Raw genomic sequence first — 25,766 nt, forward strand, 5'->3', positions numbered from 1 at the left:
GCAAGACTCTTGGGCAGTGATGGTGGCCCAGATGAAATAGAGATTGTGATTTTCTAAGTGGCCCCAGTGCATGTGGGTAGTAGATGATTTTCTCTAGTTGCACTTCTTAGCCTAAGAGTAGGTGCATGGAAGAGCAAATGGTTAGACCCAACCCCTTAGGGGTTGGCAAAGCAGATTTTTTGGAAGGATCAAGATGCAAGGGAAGTTAAACTAGTGGCAAAGAAAAGGCTGAAGTAGGCCGGGCATGCTGGCTCATGCCTGGAATCCCAGCACTTCGGGAGGCCAAGGCAAGTGGATCGTCTGAGGTCAGGAGTTCAAGACCAGCCTGGCCTACGTGGCGAAATCCCATTTCTACTAAAAGTACAAAAATTAGCTGGGTGTGGTGGTGCACACCTGCAGTCCAAGCTACTCGGGAGGCTGAGGCAGGAGAATTGCTTGCACTTGGGGGGCGGTGGTTGCAGTGAGCCGAGATTGCACCATTGCACGCCAGCCTGGGCGACAGAGCGAAACGCTGTCTCAAAAGAAAAGAAAAGGCTGAAGTGACAAATGATAGGGGATTGGTCTGCTTAAGAGGAAAAGGATGCCAAGGAAAAGGGCTGCCAGGGAATCCAAGACGTGGTGAGAGGAAAGGTCTGACACAGTGGGGGTCAAGGAGAGAGTAAGGACTAGAATGTTTAAAGATCATGGCCCCAGATGGAACTGAAGTTTTCTGACACAGAGCAGATCTGGGAAATCAAGAAGAAAGAGGTGGCTGAGGTGGTAGGGAGGTCTAGTTGCTAAAGTTGAAGTGCTCAAGGAATCCGAGGCCAGGGTCATTTGCAGTGATGTTGAAGTTGCCCAAGGAAGAAGGCAGGATTGATATGGAGAGGAAGATAGCAATCCAGATCCTAATCTGTTTACCATCTCTACTGTGGAATCATAAACATGTAGCCTTTTCACACGGACTTTTTTCACTTAGCAATGTGTAGTTAACATTCATCCGTGTCTTTATATTACTTTGTATGTCTTGACAGCTCTTTTGTATGTGTATATTCCATTGTATGGATTTACCATCCATGGTTTGTTCATCCATTCACCTACTGAAGGACATCTCAGTTACTTAGTTACTTCCAGTTTTGACAACTATGAATAAAGCTGCTACAAACATTTGTGTGTGTGTGCGCGTGTGTGTGTGTGTGTGTGTACCAACGTTTTCTTTCTTTCTTTTTTTTTTCCCCGAGGCAGAGTCTTGCTCTGTTGCCCAGGCTGGAGTGCAGTGGCGTGATCTCGGATCACTGCAACCTCCGCCTCCCGGATTTAAGCAATTCTCCTACCTCAGCTTCTGGAATAGCTAGGTGCACGCCACCACACCTAGCTAATTTTTGTATTTTTAGTAGAGACGGGGTTTCACCATGTTCGCCAGGTTGGTTTCGAACTCCTGACCTCATGATCTGCCCACCTCGGCCTCCTAAAGTGCTGGGATTCCAGGCGTGAGCCGCTGCACCCGGCCAGATTTTCAAATCAGCTGGATATATACCTAGGAGCACAAGCTAGATTGTGTCTGTCCCAGTTTGTATTCTCACCAGCAATGAATGAGTGTGTGGCCTCAATCCTTGCCAGCAATTGATATTGTCAGCTATTTTGTGTTTTAGGCATTCTAATATGTGTGTAGTAATCTTGCTTTTCTCAGCTTTATCCAGACCACTCTTGGACAGTTATGTCTGGTTCTGGGTGCCTCACATGAGGGGTGAGGGTGGGAATTATCACACAGGAGTGGCATGTAAGTATTACAGTGACTAGAAGAGTAGAGGAAAGAAAACATGTTATACAGGGATAGGTGGAGGATCTGTGAGTGAGAAGACTCAGGGAGAAGGTCATCAAGGTTTTCAAGCAATTGAGGAGTTCTTAATGGGGAAGCTGGATTAAACATAATCTATGGGGCCTGGTCAATAAGTACAGGGCCCAAGGGATGGAAATGGGGAGGCAGTTGGCCTTCTCCTAATAAGTTTCTTAACCATGAAGGCTGAGGCAGAGACCAGACAAGGGCTTTATTACTGTAGAACACCATCCAGCTGTCTGGGCAGGTAGTAGATGGGACCTCTAAGATTCTTTCAAACTCTTGGTTTCTAAGAAAACTGTGAATGGACTTAGGAGAAATTTGTGACAAAAGTAGATTTTTCATAAGAAATGATAGTATTCTTAAACCTGGATTTTTCTTGTTTTTTGTTTGTTTGTTTTATTCTTTGATTGTTTTTATTCATAGTTGGTTAACTGAATAAAGTTGTGTCCATAGCTATTCTGTTTTTTTATAATTCTGCCGTGGCATTTCCCAGACATCATAGTCCTCAGTAGCTAAATGCCAGTGCTAGCTATACCACTATAACAATAATAGTGTTAATAATAGCTTACGTGTATTAAAAGTTTATTAGCACCATGACCCACTGGGGATATGCTCCGGGTGTGTTTGGCTCCTTCAGCAATTGGAAATCAATTAATGTAATCCACTGTACAATAGGCTAGGGTAGAAAAATCATATTATTATATCATTTGACCTGAAAAAGCATCTGACAAAGTCCAGTACTCATAATTTTTTTAAAAAAAATAGCCAATTAGGAATAGAACAGAACTTCTTCAACTTGATAAAGAAATCTACAAAAGTCCTTCAGCCAACATCATACATAATGGTAAGACACTGAATACCTAAGATTGGGAACAAGGCAAGGATGTGCTCTCATCTGTTCTGTACAACATCTTACTGCAAGTCCTGGCTAGTGCAGTAAGACAAGAAAATAAATAACTAAAATGTATACAGATTGGAAAGGAAGAAGTAAAACGACCTTTATACATAGGTGACATGATTATCTAGATAGAAAATTCCAAAGAAATCTCCAAAAATACTCCTGGAACTAAGAAGTGAGTAAGCAGAGTTGCAGGACACAGGCCAGTATACAAGAGTCAATTGATTTCCTCTAGACCAGCAATGAGGAACTGCAATTTAAAGTTAACAAACAATACCGTTTACAATATCACCAAAAAAACCATAAAACTTAGATATACCTCTAACAAAATATGTACAGGTTCTGTTAATGTGGAAACCTCAAAAACTGATAAAAGAAATCAAAGTGGAGCTAAATAAATAGAGAAATACTCCATCTTCATGGAATGGAAGACTCAATACTGTTAAGATGTCAGTTCTTCCCAACTTGGTCAATAGATTCAGTGCAATCCCAATCAAAATCCTAGAAAGCTGTTTTACAAATATCAACACAATACTGAAAAAGAACAAAATTGAAAGACTCACTCTACCTGATTTCAGCACTTACTATAAAGCTACAGTTATCAAGACAGCATGGTATTGGCAAAAGAATTGGCCCCATAGGTCGTTGGAGCTGATAAATAGACCTACACAAATATGGTCAGCTGATCTTTGATAAAGGTACAAGGGCATTCAGTGGAGAAAGGACAAGTGGTGCTGGAAGAATTTAAATATTTGTGTGTAGATGTAAAAAAAAAAAAAAAAAAAAAGAACCTAGACACAGACCTTAGACCTTTCCTAAAAATTAATTGAAAATGGATCACGGGCCTAAATGTAAAAGACAAAACTAGGAGAAAACATAGAAGAAAACCTGTATGACCTTGGATTTGTTAATGAGTTATCAGATAACACCAAAAGCACAATTCGTGAAAGAAAAAATAAGTTGGGACTTTATGAAAATTAAATTTCACCCTGCAAAACACATGGTAAAGAGAATTAAAAGACTTACCACAGATTGGGAGAAAATATTTGCAAAACACATATCTGATAAAGGACTTGTATCCAAAATATACTCTTGAAACTCAACAATAAGAAAATAGCCCAATTAAAAAATGGGCAAAAGATCTGAAGAAATCTCACCAAAGAAGATATGCAGATGGCAAATAAACATATGACAAGATGCTCAACATTATTTGTCATTAGGGAAATACAAAACACTACATACGTATTAGAATGTCAAAATAAAACAAAAAACCCCGATAACACCAATTGCCGTCAAAGATCTGAAGCAACACAAACTCTTATTCATTGCTGGTGGGAATGTGAAATGAGACACTCAGTCCAGCAATTGCAATCCTAGGTGTTTACCTAGCTGATCCGAAAACTTATATCCACACACAAAAAAAGCACACAAATGTTTATAGCAGCTTTATTCATAGTTGTTGAAAATCAGAAGTAACCAAGATATCATCCTTCATTAGGTAAGGTAAATGGATAATAAACCATGGTAAATCCATACAGTGGAATAGTATTCATCCACAAAAGAGAGAATGAGCTATCAAGTCACATAAAGACATGGATGAATCTTTTTTTTTCTCTTTTTGAGACACAGTTTCGCTCTTGTTGCCCAGGCTGGAGTGCAGTGGCGTGATCTCAGCTCACCACATCCTCCGCCTCCTGGGTTCAAGCGATTCTCCTGCCCCAGCCTCCTGAGTAGCTGGGATTACAGGCATACGCCACCATATCCGGCTAATTTTGTATTTTTAGCAGGGATGGGGTTTCTCCATGTTGGTCAGACTGGTCTGGAACTCCTGACCTCAGGTGATCCGCCCGCCTCGGCCTCCCAAAGTGCTGGGATTACAGGCACGAGTCACCGTGCCCAGCCCGAATCTTTTTTTAAAAAAATAATTTCATGTTTTATTTTAGATTCAGGGTACATGTGCAGGTTTGTTACATGAGTATATTGCATGATGCTGAGCTTTTGGAGTATGAATGATCTTGTCATCCAGGTAGTGAGCATAGTACCCAATAATAGGTAGTTTCTCAGCCTTTGCCACACTCTCTCTCCTTCCTCTAATAGTCCCCAGTGTCTGTTATTCCCATCTTTATGTTATGGATGAATCTTAAGTGCATATTGCCAAGTGAAAAAAGCCAATCTTGAAAGGTTGCATATGGAAGATGCCTTTTCTCTTTTCTTCCGCCTTCTGAATCATTATTGTTGGTTTATTACAAAGCAAAGAAAATGTTCTTGCTAGCATAAATCAAGTTACCAACATGATTATACTTCTACATTTATACTTCCTTTTTTGACATTCTGGAAAAGGTAAAGCTATAGAGACGATAAACAAATCAGTGTTTGTCAGGGCTTTGAAAAGGGGAGAGGGCTGAATAGGTGAAGCCTGGGTTTGTTTTTTTTTTTAAGGCAGTGAAACTATGTGATATTGTCATGATGGATACATGACACAGTGCATTTGTGAACTTTATAGCACCAAGAGGAAACCTTAATATATGCAAATTTTAAAAATTCAACTTGAGGGATCAGTGTAACACTTTGTTACATTTTGTTACATGTAATGTTACCAAATGTTTTAGCAGAATGTAACAAAAGAATCTATTATAAATGTATGAACAACCTCACTGAGGACGGGGAGAGAAAACATTGCTGACCTAAGTACATTTGTAATAGAGTGGAGCCTGTAAAGCTAAAGACAAAGGAACTGTATATAAGCACCATACTCTATTTGATAAAGTTGTTTCCCAAGGGGGATGGGTGACAATTCTGAAACCATTATCCCTGTGTACTGGAATCAAACAATATAAGAAATGGATGAATATAAGAGAGGATAAGGAAATGGGTGGCAGATGGTGGGAACCAAGTTTGTCACTGTTGGAGTGGGAAATTACAGATAAGCTAGGTGTGAGGAGGCTAGAACGATCCATGTGGTAATGGATTATAGTTGGAGACATCAGTATGAACTCATGTTTAGCTTAATACAGATATAGATGGTTACATATAGAAATCTTTACAGATATGTATATAGGCATGGGTTAGTGTACACACACACACACACAACACACACAACACACACACACACACACATTTCTTGGCTCTGCCAGCTGAGAGGACCTAGAAATGATGATACCCCAGTAGCAGCAAGCATACTTCATACCTGTTTTGTGCTAATCTTGGTTTCTAATACTGTTATTTGATAAAAGGAACCAACGTTCCTTGGAGAAATGACTAATTTTAAGACTAAGGCAAGAAATATAAAAGATGAGCCTGCTGCATATTGTATTGCTGGAAGGTAAGGAAGTGCTCAAACTAACAAACCAAAACAATACAGGGGTTGTGTCAAAGGGATGCAGGAGCCAACTGAAAGAACTCTCAAAGGCCAAAGCTGGAACAAGTTGAGCAGCATATAAATAACAGTATTGGATTGTAACCGAAAGTATAAAATAAATATCCACAAGTCTATACTGATATAAATAAATGTGGAAGAATCAACAAATCTCTCATGCAGAAGAATTTCAAATAATCCATGTAGATTAGACCTCAAGAAGGTAGAATTTAATTTCCCACTTGTTAAATATTGGCTGAGCTTAGTGACTTCCTTGCAGAGTTTGAGGTGGTAGTGTAAATTGTGTAACCAATTCCCTATCAATGGGCTTTTGAAAATTGTAGATAGTGCTTCAATGAAACCTTGTATATCTGTGTTTCTATATTTCTGTATTTTTATAAGGTAAATATTCTAGGGAGACTATACCTTAAACATCTTGAAAGATATGTTCAAGTTGTTCTTCAAAATGTTACTGATTTCGATTCCTCCAAACAATGTAGAAGAGTACCAATGTCTACATGCTCTTGGTACAATATATGACTCACAACATGTATTTTTATTTGATACACAAAGAGCTTTTATCAATCAATAATAAGAAAAAACCTGCTTGGGTGACATAGTGAGACCCCATCCATACGAAAAAAAAAAAAAAAAGCCAGGTGTGGTGATGCGTGCCTGTAGTCTCAGCTACTTGACAGGCTGAGGTGGGAGGATACTTGAGCCCAGGAGTTTGAGATTGGAAGGAAAGATGTCCCAGTAGAAAGATAGTTCTTCACAAGGACCTGTGCAGGCAGTTCAGAAGACAAATAATACAAATGACCTATAAATATTTGGAACAAAAAAATGTTAACTGAAAGAAAGCAAAACAAACAACACCTGAATAGTCATGAAAGAAATGTGAAATTGAAACTGTGAAATACCATTTTTTTCCATTGAATTGGTTAAGAAAAAAAACTGATAGTAACTGGTATTGGCCTGTGTATGGCAACATGGATCTTATTATTAAAAATACCATTTTTTTCCATTGAATTAGTTAAAAAAAAAAACTGATAGTAACTGGTATTGGCCTGTGTATGGCAACATGGATCTATTATTATTGTTGATAGGTAAACAGATAGACCTTTTGGAGGCCACTTTTTTTTACATATACTTTTGAAAACAGGTACACACGCTTTTATTCACTCCACTTTACAGGAATTTATCTGAGGACCTTAATAAAAAGCGTACAAACATATGTATAAGGATGTTCATCTCAGCATTATTACACAAAATTAGAAATAACCTATTCAACAGTAGAGGGTCATTTAAGAAAATGATGATACTTCTCTATGATTAAATACTTGGAAGCTGCTAAAAATTGTAGAAGAATATTCACTTATAAAAATCTTGTGATATATAATTAATATACACAAACTTAGTTTTAAGAGACAAACATGTTCTATACAGAGGGAAAAAAAGATGGCCGGGCATGGTGGCTCATGCCTGTAATCCCAGCACTTTGAGAGGCTGAGGCAGGCGGATCACCTGAGGTCAGGAGTTTGAGATCAGCCTGGCCAATACGGTGAAACCCCATCTCTACTAAAAATACAAAAATCAGCCAGGTGTGGTGGTGCATGCCTGTAATCCCAGCTACTAAGGAGGCTGAGGCAGGAGGATCACTTGAACCCAGGTGGCAGAGGTTGCAGTGAGCGAAGATCATGCCACTGCACTCCAGCCTCGGTGACAGCGAGACGTCCTCTCAAAAAAAAAAAAAAAGAAAAAGAAAAAAAGACTAGAAGGATGCATACCACGGTGTTTATGATGTTGGTCTATATGTGAGACTGAGATTTCTTTGTCTTTTGTACTTACGTCTTACGTCTTACTTTTGTACTTATCTCTTATTCCTTGTTTTCTGCATCAAACTTCTGAAGTTAAAAACTTAAGTTTTGTAGTTAGAAAAGAGAATAAAATAAAAAAGTGTTTGAAACTATGCTGATTCTACCTTTGTAATGTCTTCCTTATCTCCCTCTTCTTCCCATCTCCATCAGCATGGCCCTGGCTCAGACCTCCTCATCTCTCACTGAGACCATTGCATCAGTTTTCTAATGGGTGTCTCTATCCTTGCAAAGGATCTCATCTATCACCCTGCTCAGAAGCCTCTGAAAGTCCCTGTGTACCATAGTGTTTTAGCTCCTTGCTCTCACCTTGTTGCACCAGTCCTCCCCTCCCCACCACACACCCAATCTGGTCTTTTTCTCCCTCCCTACCCTCATCGTCACTCACAACCCCCAACCACAGCACTCCTGCAACACCAGTCCTTTCAGCCTATCCAGCCATCCCTGGTCATGGAACATAAGGCCACAGACTTCAGTCTTCTCGTTTAAAGTCTACCCATCTTTCAAGGCCTGTCTTCTTCCAGAAGCCTTCCTCTATCATTACCTCTCTCATACTTTGGTTTACTGTTTGAACTTCTTCCATGGCCACTATTACCAGCTGCCTTCTAATATAGTGATTCCTTAAGGATTCTGCCTCCTCCTTTGGTCACCTCAATTTCAGGAAGGTCTGGGCTCCCAGTGCCTGGAGCCTGCACACCGAAGGGGCATCATGGAACTCTGCTGAATCGAGTTGTTGACTCAGAGTTGCCTCTGCACAACATGGGCTGCAGTTCCAGACTCAATGCTTCCACGTTCCATAATATGCCATAAACGTGTGATTCTTTGACATGCAGGAATCTATTATACGTGTAAACTATCACACTTGAGTGTGATAATATGGCATAAAAGTGTACACATATTAAAATATAAGGTTTATGGGCATCCCATTTGGTATTTAGAAAAACTTTTCTCTGTAACTGGCTAGTAAATATTTGAGTGTGAGCTTAATTGTGGGCAATTCCTTGGAAAAAATGATTCTATGGAAACCCAGTCATGTCCTGGAGGCAACCACAGATAATTACACTGAGAAAACATTTCTATAATACTCCTGCTTAATAATATAAAAAAGCACATTGTTGATTCTTGGTTTCTCTTTCTTTGCTTTCTATTTGAAAAGTGATGGTATTTCAATAATGAGAATACATTTTATTGCAGCAGTAAGCTTGTTTTATTAGCTCTGGAATATCCTCAACTATATTTTTCCCTATAAAGTTTAGGGGTTTTAGATGCCTTGCCTTCTTTTTAATTCTCCCTATGCCCCGTGCTTTGCCTGGCTCTCCACCCTTCTTTGCAGTGCTGTCATTGCACTCTTGGGCATCCGTGTTTCACATAGAACTGTTGTTACAGAAGTGAAACATAAACAGGAAGAGCTAGCCACTTCCCAGCATTTCTTGGCATGAGTCTCTTCCGTTGCATTGAGGTGCCATGTGAGTCAGCTCCACTCTGGTAGATGACTTTCCTGTTCCACCATCAGACACAGGGGTTCAGGCTGCTGCTGTATGTGAGAGGTCAAGCGTGAATGGGCTTCTGAACCAAAGCTACCATCATACCCTTTTTGGTGCATGCTGTCTCCAGGAAAACATGCCCTGTAATAGGCATTGCTTTATGGAACTTCGAAAGAGATACTTCCATATCATTTACATTATGGGATGAACCTCTCCCAAAAAATTAAATTTGTTAAAATTGTGCAAATATTGATGAATCCTCCTTATCTTAGGGCTGGCTGGGGATATGGACCTCACAAGTGGTCCTACCAATATACATGTCCCTTTGGCTATTTGTCCATCTGTCCCTCCATCCACCCATCATCTATGATCTCCCCACAACTGGGATCCTTCTGAGCAGGAATTCAGTCTGATTCATCTCAAGATTCCCAGCAGCTCTTCTCGAGACTCGTGTCATGGAGGCCCAGCCCTCCCCGGGATGATGAGGAAAGTGCTGTTTTCTCTTGGTACTGCAGCGTGCACTGGAGACAGGGTGCTCAGAACACGGCCCATTTGCAGGGTTGGGTGCTGTAGAGGAACTCTTTAACTCATGTGACCCCAGGCTATCCTCTCCCCGTTTCCTGACCTCTTGGAAATCCCATAACAGCGGTGGGCAAGGGGGACATGGGCGGTCCAGCAATTAACAACTTTTCTGGTGTGTATGTGTGTATGTGTGTGTATTTGACTCTACAGGTCAGTTTTTGGGTTGTACGAGAAATTCTAACAGCACAGACTTTAAAAATAAGGGCAGAAATCCTCAGCCATTTTGTGAAAATAGCCAAGGTAAGCTTTTTATTATTATTTTTCCTTCCTTTTCCTCTTCTCTCCCACACCTCCTCCCCCAAAATATGTTTCCTCAGTACTTTGGGAGCTGCTTTGCTGTGGGCCTGCCGGGCACAGTTCAAACAGGGTGCTGTGGCTTGACTTCCCCAGGCAGAGCCAGCTGTTAGACCTGCCTGGGTGCTCACCAGCCTGCTAGCACCTTGTGTGCAAATTGGCAGCATGCGCCACACCCTGTAATTTTGGCAGCCAGCCATTCTCCTTACCTGGGCTTTCACAGTCTCTCCGCAAGGCAGGACCCAGAGGCTGCCCCTGGAATCCATTCATTCTCCTACTTTAGGAGTTCTGGGGGTTGATGGATTTTAGTTAGCATCAATGCTCAATGCTTGTGATATCATCACATCCTGCACAATATTGTCAGCAGTCAGCACACCCCACCCGCCTCCCACTGAGCTTCAGGTCTGGGCCAGGTGACTCTGCAGCCCCCCATCCCCACCTCCTGCCCCCTGGCCTGATAGGTTCTGTCCTTGTTGGGAATCACCTTTTCCCTCCTCTTCCCTTATCTCTAGGAATGTGCCATCCCGTGGGCCATCCTGGACCACTGTCATGCCCAGCAGCTCCTCCCCATACACTGGTTTCAACCACCCAGGCTTGCCTGACTCTCAGCCACAGCATCATGCTGGCTGTTTCGCTGCTTGCTTCATGTGTGCATGTGTTGTCTTCCCACCCAGGTCCTAGGAAAGCTTCTCTTTACGAGCCAGGCACCATGCTATGGTCAGCTGCTTTACTGACCTGATCATATTCAGTGCTCACATGATTATTATTCCATTTGCAGAGGAAGGAGAGCTTAGAGAAGTGAAGTGTCCATGCTCAGGGCACCATAGCCAGTCAGTGGTGGGGCAGGAATCGGAGTCGTGCCTCTCTGCCTTCAGGGAAGCTGCTCTGCTGGCCCTCAGGGGCAGGTTAAGTGCATCATCTATTTATGTTAAGAGCAATGGTCACATTTACTTCCTGTGCATTCTCCTGAAGTACTTGGAACTGGTGCTGGGCTTAATGATATTTGTTGCTGTCAATCAGTTCTGTACCGGGCCACAAGAGAAAGTAGGATGTGGTTCCAGTCCTCCTGGGCTGTCAGTTTGGAAATGTGTTTATGGTGCCCACCCATGGAATCCAAAATGATCCCTCCTTAATCTCTGCCATTTTCTGTGTGGCAGACTGTTATGCTGGCTCTGTGCCCTGGGTCTTTCCTTGTGCAAGCCCCTTCCTTTCTCTGGGCCTTGGTTTTCCCATCTATAAAATGAAAGGGGTGGGTTAGATAATTTCCAGAGCCGTGGGTTAGATAATTTCCAGAGCCCTTTCAGCTCTAAAAAGAAGTTCTGTGACCGGCATAACCATGCAGATACATAGAATGAAATTCAGTTCACTTAGAGAATCTATTCTTACACGCAGGAAACAATTAGAGAATGTTACAAGATGTATGAAATGAAGTATTTAGCTCATGTGGTGAGAGATAAATTTCCAAGTAGGAACAGAGCTGTGAGGACTAAGTATAAAGGCTTTTCCTTTCTTTATGCATTTCACTAGGCCCTACAATGTGCTGGGCACTGTACTGGGTACCAGAGACACGATGGTAGACAAAACTTTGTCCCTGCTCTCAGGAAACACACAGTCCAGGGTGAGAGAGAGGCAAGTAAAAAGCAAGTACAATCCAGTGTGCTACAGATATGCATGGACTTCTGTGGGGACATGGTCAGGAAAGACATATTAGAGGAAGGGGCAACTGAGCTTGGAAATACTTAAGTGACGGGGGTGGGAAAAGACAAGGCTGAGACTCATATTGTACTGAGCTCCTGCCCTGGGACCAGCCACTGGTCTAGGCAGTTGATATGCACTGTCTCATGTAGCAGAAGTGCTGTGATTGCTTTCCGCACTTTAAGTATGAGGACACCAAGGCTCAGAAGGATTAGGTAACTTGCTGAAGGACACAGAAGTAGTGGGAGCTGGGATTGGAACCAGGTCTTTTGGTTCCATAGAGCCTGCCTAATAACCCAAACTTCATTGACTCCCGAGAATGAGAAATGGCACCCCCGTCCTGTTAGCAAGTTTCTCTTAGCATAAAACCAGGAACAGAGCAGTCGCATTTTTCTGCACTTACACTCGACTGTGTCTCATTCTGTTTCCCTCCATGGTAAGAAACTTGTCTGAGACTGAATTGAATCCAAATGTTCTCACTAATTTGGGGTCTGGTTCAAAGGAACATGGTCAAGTGATGGGGAGGCCCGAGCATTGCCTTCCCAGCTGAGAGGGATTATGCAGATTGGTACCATGTTTCCTCAGCCTCTGTCTCCTTCTGGTGTTAAGATAATCATAGAAGACCCACGTTGATGCTGTTGGCACATTCGGGGTTTTAGTTTACAAAAGCCTGCTGGGACAGTATTCAGATTTGTCTAAAAAAAGAATGTAATGCACACTATCAAACATTACCCTGTGCCACGTTTCTGTCCAGACTAGTCAGCTTATGAAATTTTGCACGTTTTAGATGCAGACTCACCTTTTGACAATTTAAGAGAAAAAAAGCATATGGTTTCTATGAAATCCTTAGAACTATGTTTTCTACATGAGATATTTTTAAGTGTAATTGAATTTCATAAATATGACATTTGGTAACACTTGAGCATGTTTTTGTTCTGTTGTTTATAGCAGCAAAATAATCTATTCCATATCTTTTTTTCAGAAACTTCTAGAACTCAACAACCTTCATTCTCTCATGTCTGTGGTGTCAGCATTACAAAGTGCTCCCATCTTCAGGCTGACAAAAACCTGGGCTGTAAGTTAATCTCCCGAAGTCTATCTGATTTTGGCTATCATTTCATTGGTGAAGTTCTTCATTCCACAAGCCCCAGCCTTTCTCTTACTGTCTATACTTTGCCAACGACAGAGTTACTATGAGTTGATGACAGTTCTGTAGGCATCCTCACTCCGTCAGTGACCCCAGCCCCATTTTGGCACCAGGGAATGGTGAAGGTGCTGATGTGGCTGGGGTCAGAAGCCCCCAGAGTGGATCTTCCTGGACACCACCATGTCATGTGTGATGACCGGGTCAGCGGCATGACTTCTGCCCTCCACTTGGCTGGAATTTTTCTCTGGCAGGCTCCAAACTGTCCTTGGGAAGGTCTCTGGGCTGATGGTTCGCAGCTGCCCTGGGTCACTAGCCATACCGCTAAGTTTCTCTGGAGAAACCTGTGACCCCCGTGTAGGAAAAAACTGATTTTTTTCCTAAGGCCCTGGATAATTTCAGCTCAGAGGTGGAGTCTGATAGTTACATAATTGAGTCTGTAGGAAAGTTTTTCTGCTGTAAAAATACTTTAAAAATATCTCAGACCTCTTTATCCTTCTTCGCTTGGCACAGTGCCTGACATGGGGGAAGTAATTGCTATTTCCATAGCTCATTAGCATTCACCTCCTGGCCTGTCTGATCTGGGGTCTCTCACAGCCACACAGCACAAGCCTTTCAAGACCTGTTTATATCCCACGGAACTGACAGAAACTATATGGAATTGTCAGATGTGCTTCTGCAACTGATTTCTGAACTGCTTTCTGCCAGTCTGTGGGGCTGGGCTCTGTTTCCTACTTGGCTGGTTCAAGGGCCTTTAAAATACTCAGGGATTATGTTGTAGGTGATCGAAAATGAGCCTTGTTTCTTTAAATTGCTGTTTTCCACAGATCTAGTCCTCGCAAAGTAGAGTGAGAAGTTTTAGCCCAGTGTCAGAAAACTGGGTTTGCATTCAGGTGCCATTCAAGAGCATGACTTCTGTGCGACTTATTTTCTCGTATCAACTCGGGGAGGTTGGCCTAGATTCTTGGTTTTCCATCAGTGCTTCGTGGAGTCCCAGGGGTTCCTTAGAGTTGCCTTGGGCGCCACCAGGGGCTGAGAGAGTGGAGAGATGCTGCCAAGCAGGCAGTTTGGGCACTATTTCCACCAGAACAGCTCTGTTTGTATCAGTTTTATGTACTGGACTTCTGGGTGAATTTCAACTGAGCAATGGCTTTGGAGGTCGAAAGCAAGTTTGGAAGCCACCGGTCTTAGCAGTTGCTGCCAGCCCTGTGATTCCAAGTCCATCTGACCAGCGAGGCTTTTTTTCAGAAGTTGCTTGGAGATTCTTTTTCAAATGAATTTTCCATCACTTAGATGCTGTTATTGTTTCTTGGACTGCTGGGAGCTATGTGAGGACCCAGCAGGATGATTTTTGAATCTTCTCATGATGCCTAGACTTTGCTGTCGGTAATATTGTAACTCTCAACAATCCCTATAAGCTGTACAGTTGGTGGAGGCAGAGATAGCACAGAGGGCTGGGATGTCTAAGGGTCTTGTGCAGAGATATGGTCCACTCAGTGATAGGGCCAGGCCCATGGATAAAGCAATGGTGTCCTCCAGGGGATGCTGTGTACTGCCAGGACAGTGGGCAGCAGCAGGTCACAGCAGTCTCCAGGACCACTTTGTTTGGCTTGACACGCCCTACTCAAGGTGGCTGGGTCTTCACTCCTGTTGATGGTTCTTTGCTGTAATGAAAATAAACCGCCAGGCCAGGTGCAGTGACTCGCTCCTATAATCCCAGTACTTTGGGAAGCTGGGGGTGGGAGGATTGCTTAAGGCCAGGAGTTTAAGACCAGCCTAGACAACATAGCAAGACCTCATCTCTGCGTAAATTCACAAAATTAGCTGGGCATGGTAGTGTGCCCCTGTGTCACAGCTATGCAGGAGACTGAGGCAGGAAGATCCCTTGAGCCCAGAAATTCAAGGCAGCAGTGAGCTATGATTATGCCACTGCCCTCCAGCTTGGGTGACAGAGTAAGACCCCATCTCTAAAAAAGAAAGAGAGATTGAGAGAGAGAGAGAGAGAGAGAGAATAAACCTCTTTGGGGAGCCTGGAATGGAATTTGCACCCAGGACCCATTCAAAGGCGTGGGCATATTCACCTAGCTCCCTTCCAGGCCATCTGGGTTGTGTTCTTCCTCACACATATGCCAAGATAAAAACATGTGGCAGGCACCGCCCTAAATGCTTTTTCTATCTGTCTGTCTGTCTGTCTGTCTGTCTGTCTGCCTATCTATCTATCTATCTATCTATCTATCTATCTATCTATCTATCATCTATCTATCTATCTATCTATATCTATCTAATCTATCTATGTATGTCTCACTCTGTCACCCAGCTGGAGTGCAGTGGCCTGAACACAGCTCACTGTAGCCTCAGCCTCTTGGGCTCAAGCAATCCTCCCACCTCAGCCTCCTGAGTAGTTGGGACTACAAGCTATACCACCACATCCAACTAATTTTTAAGTTTTTTGTAGAGATGGTGCCTTGCTACGTTGCCCAGGCTGGTCTCAAACTTCTGGGCTCAAGCAATCCTCCTGCTTCAGCCTCCCAAACTGTTAGGATTATAGGTGTCAGCTTTTATACCTGGCCCCTAAACACTTTACATATATTAACCATTTTGTTCTGACAGCTACCCATTGAGATAGGCACTGTTACTATTGTCATTTATAGATGAGGAAACAGACACAGAAAGGTAGAATGGTTTATGCAGGGTCCCACAGCTAAGTGGCAGGGCTAGGATCAAACCTAAGCAGCCTGGCTCCAGAATCCATGCTCTTAACCACCATACCCCACTGAACAAAAAAGACAATTCCAGCCTACCCCCTGTCAGCCAAAACAAGAGAGAGGTCTTATTTTTTTTAATTTTTGTTTTTGTTTTCCCTTTTGTACCATAAGTATTGCATTAGGAACTTGAAAATAAGGTTGATAGACTACTGGTGCCTCCCGGGCCTTTGGGTCTCTGTCTTGGCTGTGGCTGCTGCTGGCCTGGCACCTGGTTGCTGGAGTGCAGCAGAAAGAGCAGTCAGAGGAGGGGCCTGTCAGGGAGGGGATGTGCAGCCAGTGAGCCAGAGAGCTGCAGCAGGACTTTGAAGGCTGCCCTGCAAATGCCTTCTGGCCACTCATTTCTTGGATTGATTGTTTATACCATGGCTTCTGTTGCTCCTCTACTTCCCTGGGTTGGCTCCTGTCTTTGCACCTCAGTTGGCATTTAGCTGGTGGGGAAGAGGAAGATGCCAGGGAACTAAGATTACATGTCACCAAAGAGCAGGGGACTCAAGGCAGCAACATGTCCCTGTTCCTATTCTGAGAAACCTCCCTGTTGTGTCCTAAGGGCTGAGCCAGGGCTGTTTCCCTGGTTACAGAGAGCCACTTACCAGGGCAAAAGGTGGGTAGATGCAGCATCCTAGGAAATAAGAATGGCAGCTGCCACAGTATTGTGTCAGGGAGAGAGGAGGTGATACACACTGTGTGGATTACAACATGAGGTCTCCAAGGTCACTTGTGGGGTAGCTGCTTGTTCTTGGTGAACCCACTATTCAGCCTTTGTTTTAGATCAGACTCTCCCCTCTCACTCACTCACATGTCTTGTTAATCCAAGGACTGCAGTTGGCATAGAGCATTTAGGAAACAGAGGGGGCCAAACTCATCATCTTTTTCTTTCATCCAAATCACCCCCAGCCCCAGTGGAATGGGAGACTCCACTGTCTGTATTCTTGATGCACTTGTCTGGTAACAGCACGCAGGGTGGAGCATGCACCGACTCTGCAGTTTTGTTTATAGGTCTGCCTCCCCCTTTTGACTGCATTCCTCATTGATGATGTTGATTTTTCTCTGTATCCTTGGTGCCCAGCCACTATACATTTGTTGTTTGAATTGTATGTGTTGTCCTGAGTTGCATTGCATTCTTCTTTTGCTATTAATTTCTGATATGAGATTGCCATAGAAATGTTGCCCAAAGAGAGCTGTTTCCTCTCTGCTCACTTGTCCTTTGAGGTGGGACTGGTGAGACCTCATGTGCCACAGAGTAGGGAGGTGCAGGTGGCATTGGAAGAACCAGCCATAACATCCCCAAAGGGCAGTGCTATGATAGTTTTTGTTTTGTAGAGGAGGAAACTGAGGTTTGAAGAGGTAGAATGACTTGTTCAAGATCCAGAGCTGGTGAGTGACAGAACCAGCATGGCACAGCCTCATCCTGCTGGAATCCACAGTCCGTCTTCTTGGCGGGTATGCTGGATGGCTTGCTAATGGCAAGAACCTGTGAGAGAATCAGGCTGGGCACAGGGCAGGGACAAATAGACACCTACACTGCTTGGGAAATGAGGCTAGAGAAATGCAGCTAGCACACAGAGCCTGGGGACAGTTCAGGCCAGCTCTCTGTGCCATCCCTGTGGGTTGCACTGAAAGCCTGAATATCTGGGAAACCTGGTGGAAGGGAGTTACAGGTGTGGGAGGATACCTGCCACTTGGCCGCATCACGGATGACCTCCAGAGAATTGGCCATTAAGCTAGGGCAGGGAGTCCTGTTGGCCTCTCCATGGGTGGCTGCTAAGTGCTAGCTGCTGGGTGAGCTAGACAGGACCGACTGACACTGAACATAGGCCTGTAGACAGTAGGCCCTTAGTAAATGCTGTCTGCTTACACAGACAGGAAGGCTACCATAGCTGGCCTGGAAAAATGCAGATGGGTAATGATTTATCCCAGCACTGGGACCACTTTGGAATATTGGCTCCCTTAAAGCCATGAAACCTAAGCAAGAAGTTGTAGCAGCCAATTCTGATTTCCTGAGTACACATCACCGTGTGGCTGTTATTCATTCTGCAAATCAAACATTTCTCAAATGTCAGGCCCTGAAGCCATAGTCAAGGCCCCTGTCCTCATGGGCTTTCATGTTGGGGAGAATAAACATGTGTCTAGTCTGGCTGGCACAAGAAGTGATCAATAAATGTTTATTGAATACATGAAGTGATCAGCAAGGAGCTGTCAAATTGGAAGCAAAGTGATGCAGAATACATGACAGAGAATGACTGAGTGCCTGCTTTAGTGTGGCGTTAGGGAAGGCCTTGCTTCCCTAGTGTCATGCTAAAAAGTACAGGCCTAACGTACATTCAGGCCATGTACTTTCAGTCAAGGCCTGAATGACAAAAAGGAACCAGTCATGCCAAGATGAGGGGATGAGCGTCCCAGGCAGAGGAGATGGCTGGTGCAAAGTCCTGCACAGGAATCAGCTTGGTGTGAGCAAGGAACTCAGAGGTCAGTGTGGCCAGAGCTCAGCGTGCCAGGAGGAGATGGATGTGAGAGGCAGTGGCTGGGCAGCGGGGCCAATCATGTAGGGCTCAAAGCCTGGGAGAGGAGTTAGGTTCTATTCCAAGTGCACTGAAGGATTTTAAACAGGAGGCGGACACAATCTGGCTTCCAATTGCTCTTTGGTTTTTGTGTTTTTAATTACTGTTGCTACTGTGTAGAAAACAAACTGGGTGGGGGATGGGGACCAAGAGTGGAAACTGGGGGCCTACTCAGGAGGTTAGGGCAGAATTCAGGAGCAAGGGGACGTTGGCAGGATCAGGGTGTGGCTGGGGATATGAGAACAGCAGGCTGATACTGGATATGCTGGGGAGAGCTGACAGATTGTCTGCTGGATGAGATGTCGAGATGAAGAGAAGAGAATGAGGGGTGAGTCCTAGGCTTTGGGCCTGAGCAACTGAGAAGCTGATGAAACCTTTTCTTTGATTAGAGTGATCTCAAGAGGAGACTGACTGCTTCGTGAGTGATGTAGGGGTATAGAATTCCTAGAGTATGGATGAGTCACTCATTACAGTAATTACAGTCAGGTCCTAGACATGCCACGTGTGCGCATGTACATAAACATGCACATACCCCACACGTGTGCACACATACGTACATGCTCTTCTTGCTCTGTGCATGTTCCCAGAGTGATTCGCTCTTTCCTACTGAATTGATCCAAAGAGTTTGACTCATTTGCAGCAGCATTGTGAAAATTGAAATTTTGCAGGCAGGAAATCATAGCCAATGGGTCAGGAGGCCTGTTCTGGAGGGTGGTGACCTGAAAGGGGAACTATCCTGGGAGTGGGGCTCTCACTCCTAGATATCTGGGGACACAGTCATTGAGCTCTGCAATTCAGAGAATTGCTCCTTGTACCAAGAGAACTAAGGCCACTTTGCAAATATCACAGGACGGCAGATGTGTGACATTCACATACTTTGGAATTCAAAGTCTTTCATCCAGGAAGTGCCCTTTGCCCCTGTTTGTCGGATGCAGTGCCTCAGTAGCCACCCTCTGATGTTGTTGAGAAGGTGGTGATAGGCCTGAGCTGCTTTTTGAAGGCATTTCTGAGCATTTGGTCAGGTGGGAGGTGAGTCAGGTGAGGGGATAAGGAGATGGATGCAGAGGAAACCAACATTTGTAGCCCTCACTCACACATCCTCATCATTCCTCATAGCCTGGCTTGGAACTGCTTCTCAGAAGTTCTCAGTCAAATCTGCTGACATTTGCACCCTCATCTTCCTTGACATTGCTACAACATTGGACACTGTTCATAACTCCCTTCTTCAAAAATCTCTTTTCCCTTGGCTTAATTTTCTTCCTCTTGACTCCTTTTGTTGCTATGGATGTGGATGTTCTGCCAGGCTGTGACCTCTCCACCTCTTTGATCCATTTGCTATCCCTTGGTGGTCTCATCTGCTTGGGGAGCTTCAAGTGTCACCTCCTGTACCCCAGTGATGGCTGGCTTTTCAGTTATAGCCCTGATCTCTCTCCTGTACCCTAGAACCCTGTTCCAGCTGTCTGCTGCATAGATCCCTCTGCTTGCATGTTCCTTTGACAGCTCACACTTGGCGTGTCTGAAATCAAACTTTGGTTTCCAGGAAGATGATGGTGAGTGCCAGAAGACTCTCTTAACAGACTGTGTTTTAGGCTCTTAGGCAATATGGTAGACTGAGAAATAAGCCTCTCCCTCCCAGTCTCCTGCTTCAAACACACAAACACAAATTCTGGATAAAATACAACCAAATTAAAAAACCAACAAGCAAAGCTAAATTAGAAGCCAAGAAAGGGAAGTCACCATGTGTTAAAAATAAAGTGCTCTCAGAGTCAAAACAGTGAGCAGAGTTCAGAGAAACTGCTGTGTATAAGCCTTTGCAGCTGGGAGCTAGGGTTGTAATGCCTGAACAGAGAGGAGGGTCCAGCTGCACACACATGGGGGGCTGGAATTCAGCTACCCATAGAAATCAGAGAGACATGTCAGGTATTGCTGCATCGAAAAGTCCCTCTCCAGCCTAGGAGAGCCCCAAGGGAGCATGAGTGGAAAAACTCATCTATGAGAAATTGTCACCCTAGCCTGAACCTCATGCAGCGAAGGGATCTGAATACATACTACATGTGACCTGCATTGGTGTGGGGACCTCAGACCAAGAAATGAGAGGCATGGAGATTGAGAGCATGGCCTCCTAAATCAGACACCTGGGTTGAGCCCTGGGCCTACCTCTTACAGTGAGGATTAAATGAGTAAATACATGAAAAAATGTTTAGAACTATGCCTGGCTCATATTGAGGGTTAGGTAAGTATTACCTGTTGTTGTTGTTGTTGTTATTATTATTATTATTATTATTTTCAGCTCTTCTTAACTATTCTCGAATGGGTTGGCAGAGGCTTCCCTCCTTGTATGACAGGGCCTTTTACTTATGGCCTGAACTGTCATCCTCTTTCAGCTGGTCTCGTTGCTTCGGGACTTGCTCTCTGTGGGCCATCCTCACACCACTACTGGAGTGATCTCTCCAAACGTAGCTTCAAGGTTTTCACATCCCTGGTTAAAGATAGTTCTTAGTGTTCTCCTTCAACCGCTCGTCCACCTTGCTAGGATGGGGGCTCTGTGCCATTGCTCCTTCAGAGCGGCATTGTGCTCAGATACAACCATTCTGACACCAGTTTTTCTTTTTGATCTGCCATTTGAGCATTTATTTCACCTTCAGTTTTGTGATAATATTTTGTCAGCCAGTTTTTAACCATCATGTGGTTTTCCAACCCTGTATTTCAGTGATGCCTCTGTGAAGGAAAGAGACTGAGCTGGAATGAGAGAGAGAATTGGTCTGTCCTCATGAGTGTTTCTGAGAGAGACTTGCATCTGGGGATGAGGCACATGATGAAAGCTGGTGGGTGCTGAGTGTCTTGCAGAGTGCTGAGGACATAATAGAGGCATTTTGACATTGGCAGCAAACACCAAAATGTTTCATATCTACTTCCTGACCCTAAAAAACAACCATAAACCTTTCAGCTGTGGCCAGCAGTGCATCTGCTACCACCAGCAACACAGCAACTCAGAGCCCCAAGTCATGTGTGCAAGAGATGCTAGAGTTGGCCTGAGGAATTTTCTGTTAAAACATGGCCATAATCAACTCATTCTTTTCGATTTGCTGTTCATGCTTAGCAGTTTGTGATTGGCACCCTGTTTGCAAGTTGAGCTGAAGTATCTGGAAAAGTAGAATAAGCAGTCAAAATGGTGTTCACATGTCTATGGCATCCAAATGGCCAAGTCAAAACCACACTTTTTCCAAAGGTGAGTTTCCATCTCTCTCTTTTCTAGTCTTATGCAAAGCAACACTTACCTGCACTTTAGCCAAACTGCTGTTTCCTTGAACATCCCTTGTGTGCCCACCTCCAGGCCCGCGCTCATGCCTTTTGTGGCTTCGGGGCCTTTCCAGCCCCACCTGTGCTTGTTGAAATCCCTCTAGACTTGTTTTCAGGACTACCTCTTCCTGCAGTTCCTTCTTTGGGTAATAGAGTTTGTTCTTCCCCTAGAGAGTCCTCTCCTATATAGTGTTTCTGATTCTTCCTTGCTAAACCAGGTTGAACAAATGAGATGTATATTTGGTGCCTGACTCTCTGCCCACCACCAGACCAGATCTGGAGCCTGAATGGGCCCTTGGCAAACTTATATCAGGGGATCGATCTCAACCTCCCAGCTCTCTCTCTCGGGTCTTTGTGGGAATATCTGCTGGGTTGCCATGGCTGGAATAAAAAAATTAGCAACATTATTAGAAATAAATGAGAAAATTGTCCTACGGGATTGTGTATGTATTTGTATATGCATGTGATTGGATACATGTATATATGTGTGTGTGTGTAAAACTGTTTAAGGATTTTTTTTGTTTGTTTGTTTTGGTTTTTCTTGTTTTGAGACGGAGTCTCGCTCTGTCACCCAGGCTGGAGTGCAGTGGTGCGATCTCTGCTCACTGCAAGCTCCGCCTCCCGCGTTCACACCATTCTCCTGCCTCAGCCTCCCAAGTAGCTGGGACTACAGGCGCCCGCCACCATGCCCGGCTAATTTTTTGTATTTTTAGTAGAGACGGGGTTTCACCGTGTTTGCCAGGATGGTCTCGATCTCCTGACCTTGTGATCCGCCCACCTCAGCCTCCCAAAGTGCTGGGATTACAGGCGTGAGCCACTGCGCCCAGCCAAGGATGATTTTTTAAAAAGATAAAATCATGACTCATACAAATATAAGATGAATACTTGTCAAAGATTTTATTTAACTTATTGATTAAGGAGAGAACCAGTAAGATATTACAACCGTATCAAAAGAGAAGCTAGAGTACTACACTTTTATAATCAGGTAAGGAAGGTTAAAATCACTTTAAAAAAAAGGTATGAAATTAGTCAGTATTCCCATGGGGATAATCAGTAGCATTTTATGAGGCATTATTTGCCTTTCTGTAGACAGGAATTATTTCTATTACTACATTTTCTACAAATTAACTTCTGTCTGTACAGGGTTTAAAATAGCTTTAGTCAAAGACAAACATGGACAGCTAGCCAGGACACCGCTAAATTTCAGTTATAGTTTTTCCTTGTGTTACATACAGTAGTCCCATTGCATCTAATATTTTATATTAGGTATGTGACTTTGTAGTTTTTTATTTTTCAGAAATGGGTATTTTGCATCCAAAGAAGTAAAAAATTATTTTAAAAATTCCAGTTCATTTCCTTACTGATTCCATACTTAGTCTGCTGAATCCATTGGTCCATAGATTATCCACAACACTAAAAATTCTTTCCATATCAACAGTAGACACTGGAATTGAAATGGAATTTTGAGCCAATTTTAACATATTTGGAGCAACAGTCTCTTTGCTAAAGAATATTTCCATGCATCAAGAAATATTATTATCTCGAGGCAAGGGAACAAGACACCAAAGTCCTCATAAAGAAAATTTGGAGAAATTTTTTTCTTCTCCATGGAGACAACTTCCAGATTTGAACTGCTTTACTAGAAAGGGGAGTGGTGGTTTGTGATCAGTCAAATACAAGTGCCACATACAAGGTACTCAGAGCATGACGGGAAATTTCCAAAAGCCACCCACTTCTTCAGGTATTTCTCCAAATTTGTGATCTTCCTGGCTTTTGACCTTGTGGTTTGTGAGTCCCATTTACCCTTTGTACCATGAAAATGATTCACAATTAATAAGCAGGGGCTTTGTTTTTACTTTGTAAATTAATTCATTTTGCATATGTGGTTATAGCCCCTTTGTCAGTCCTATGTTGTATATTTTTGCTTCTTAATAGAAATTTTACCTATTTTATTGGTATTTTATAAAAATTAGCTCTTAGATTTAGTTATCATTTCTGTAGGTTTGATGTTTAGCTTTTTTTAGTTTGATGTTTTGTTTTTTAACATGCCAATTTTGTCACTGATTTCTTTCTCCAGTTTTCCCACTATTTTCTTAGCTTGTTGAGTTGAATATTTAGTTCATTTATATTAGTTCTTGTTTAATAATAAATGAGTTTAAAGCCACAAATTTTCCTCTTAATGTGCTTTTGGCCTCATCACATAGTTTAACGTACAGTATTCTAATTATGTATGGCTTGTAAATAGTCCATTATCTTGGCTTTTATTTGGTCTTTTGCCCAAGAATTATTTGAATATTCAAAATTTTCCAAGTAATTGGGTTTTTCAGTTATTATTGTTATTTTTCTCATTATTCTTTTATGCAGCAAATATTTTGGCAGTGTTTCCTCTGTGTCAGGAATCATACAAGATGCAGGGAACAGTAGAGTGGATGCAGCCAGCATGGTCAGCCTCCTCATGGAGTCCATAATTTGTTGAGGGAGACACAAATGTAATCATACGGTCAAGCACAATCATGATCAATATTATGGAAGAAAATCTCAGGGTGCCCCAAGACTTCTAAACTTTACTAGAAGTGAAGTTAGACTTAGTGAAATTTTTCTTTAACTTTACTTCCTTATCTCTTTTCTTGAACAAGAATGGTTTTAGTATCTGTTTGACTCTGGGTAAGCAGACAATTTACTTTCTTGTATGTAGTTCTGATGGGTTTCTTCCTGAGGCTTCCCATAAACTCCAAAATCTAAGGGACCCTCAAGTTCAGATGAGGTTTGCAGTTTATGGTTCTTGTAATGAAAGCTTAAAACATGTGAGTAAATGCTGTTATTTTCTGAGTAAACAAACCCTACATTTAAAAAATTAAACCTAAAAAAATTATTATCAGCATTATATTCACATGAATTTTAAAAATCACTAAGTACTGAAAGGTTTAGTGAAACAACTGACATTCAACACTCATCTCTCCATGCCCCAGTTATTCCCCAGAGGCAACCACTTTCAGTTTATTGGCTTCTTCTAGTAGTTTCTGCCATATACTTACCAATGTGCTTTTGCTACAGTTTCTTGACCCATCTGCTTTAGACAGCATCTGGTGACTTCTTTGTATGGTAGATGTTGGTTTAGTTTTCCTGAACCACCTTCCCTTGTTCCTCAAACACATTCATCATTATAGTGAAATCACTTTTGTTAAATGAATATTTGGTGTTTTAATGATTAGGAATGAGTAAATATGCGTCACTATATAGTCAAGTAGTAAACTATGAATAACATGTCCTTCCTTGAATATTTTATCATTTCCCTGGATTGATTTTTTTTGTTTATTTGTTTTTGGTTTTGGTTTTGGTTTGTTTTGTTTTTGTTTTGGTTTGGTTCGGTTGGGTTTTTTGGTTTGTTTTTTGTTTTTTTGTTTTGGGTCTTTCTATTGCCCAGGCTGGAGTGTCATAGCTCATAGCTCACTGCAACCTTGAACACCTGGGCTCAAGCAGTCCTCCTGCCACAGCCTCCTGAATAGCTGGGACTACAAGTGTGCACCACCATGCCCAGCTAATTTTTTTAATTATTATTATTTTTTTGAGACAGAGTCTCACTCTGTGGCCTAGACTAGAATGCAGTGGCCCACCCTTGGCTCACTGCAACCTCTGCATCCCGGGTTCAAGCGATTCTCCTGCCTCAGCCTTCTGAGTAGCTGGGATTACAGGCGCACACCACCACACCTGGCTAATTTTTGTATTTTTAGTAAAGACAGGGTTTCACCATGTTGGCCAGCCTGGTCTCAGACTCCTGACCTCATGATCCGCCCCTCGGCCTCCCAAATTGCTGGGATTACAGGCATGAGCCACTGCGCCCGGCCTTAAAATTTTTCTGTAGAGATGACATCTTGCTATGTTGCCCAGGCTGGTATCAAACTCCTGGCCTCCCAAAATAGTGAAGTTATAGATGTGAGCTACCATGCCCTACCCATTTTTCTGGATTTTCTAATTGCCTTAAAAAACTTTTCCTGGCC

At 43.0% G+C, this 25,766-nt stretch overlaps 1 protein-coding gene across 14 annotated transcripts in view; it reads left to right on the plus strand.

The window, feature by feature from the left end:
• The window catches only part of RALGPS1 (Ral GEF with PH domain and SH3 binding motif 1), a 298,720-nt gene that overhangs the window by 115,226 nt on the left and 157,728 nt on the right, over positions 1-25,766 (plus strand). For 11 of the 14 annotated variants that reach the window (XM_058444878.1, XM_032165158.2, XM_058444882.1 and 8 more), the window contains 2 exons: positions 10,163-10,252; positions 12,984-13,076. The exons of 1 other annotated variant lie outside the window; for it this stretch is intronic. In XM_058444878.1, coding sequence (XP_058300861.1) covers positions 10,163-10,252; positions 12,984-13,076 — 183 coding nt within the window. The remainder of the gene's footprint in view (positions 1-10,162; positions 10,253-12,983; positions 13,077-25,766) is intronic. 2 more of the 14 variants (XM_032165153.2, XM_058444881.1) reach the window with 1 other exon arrangement.

The sequence above is a fragment of the Hylobates moloch genome, unplaced genomic scaffold, assembly GCF_009828535.3.
Source record: "Hylobates moloch isolate HMO894 unplaced genomic scaffold, HMol_V3 SCAFFOLD_10, whole genome shotgun sequence".
Classification (NCBI taxonomy): Eukaryota; Metazoa; Chordata; class Mammalia; order Primates; family Hylobatidae; genus Hylobates; species Hylobates moloch.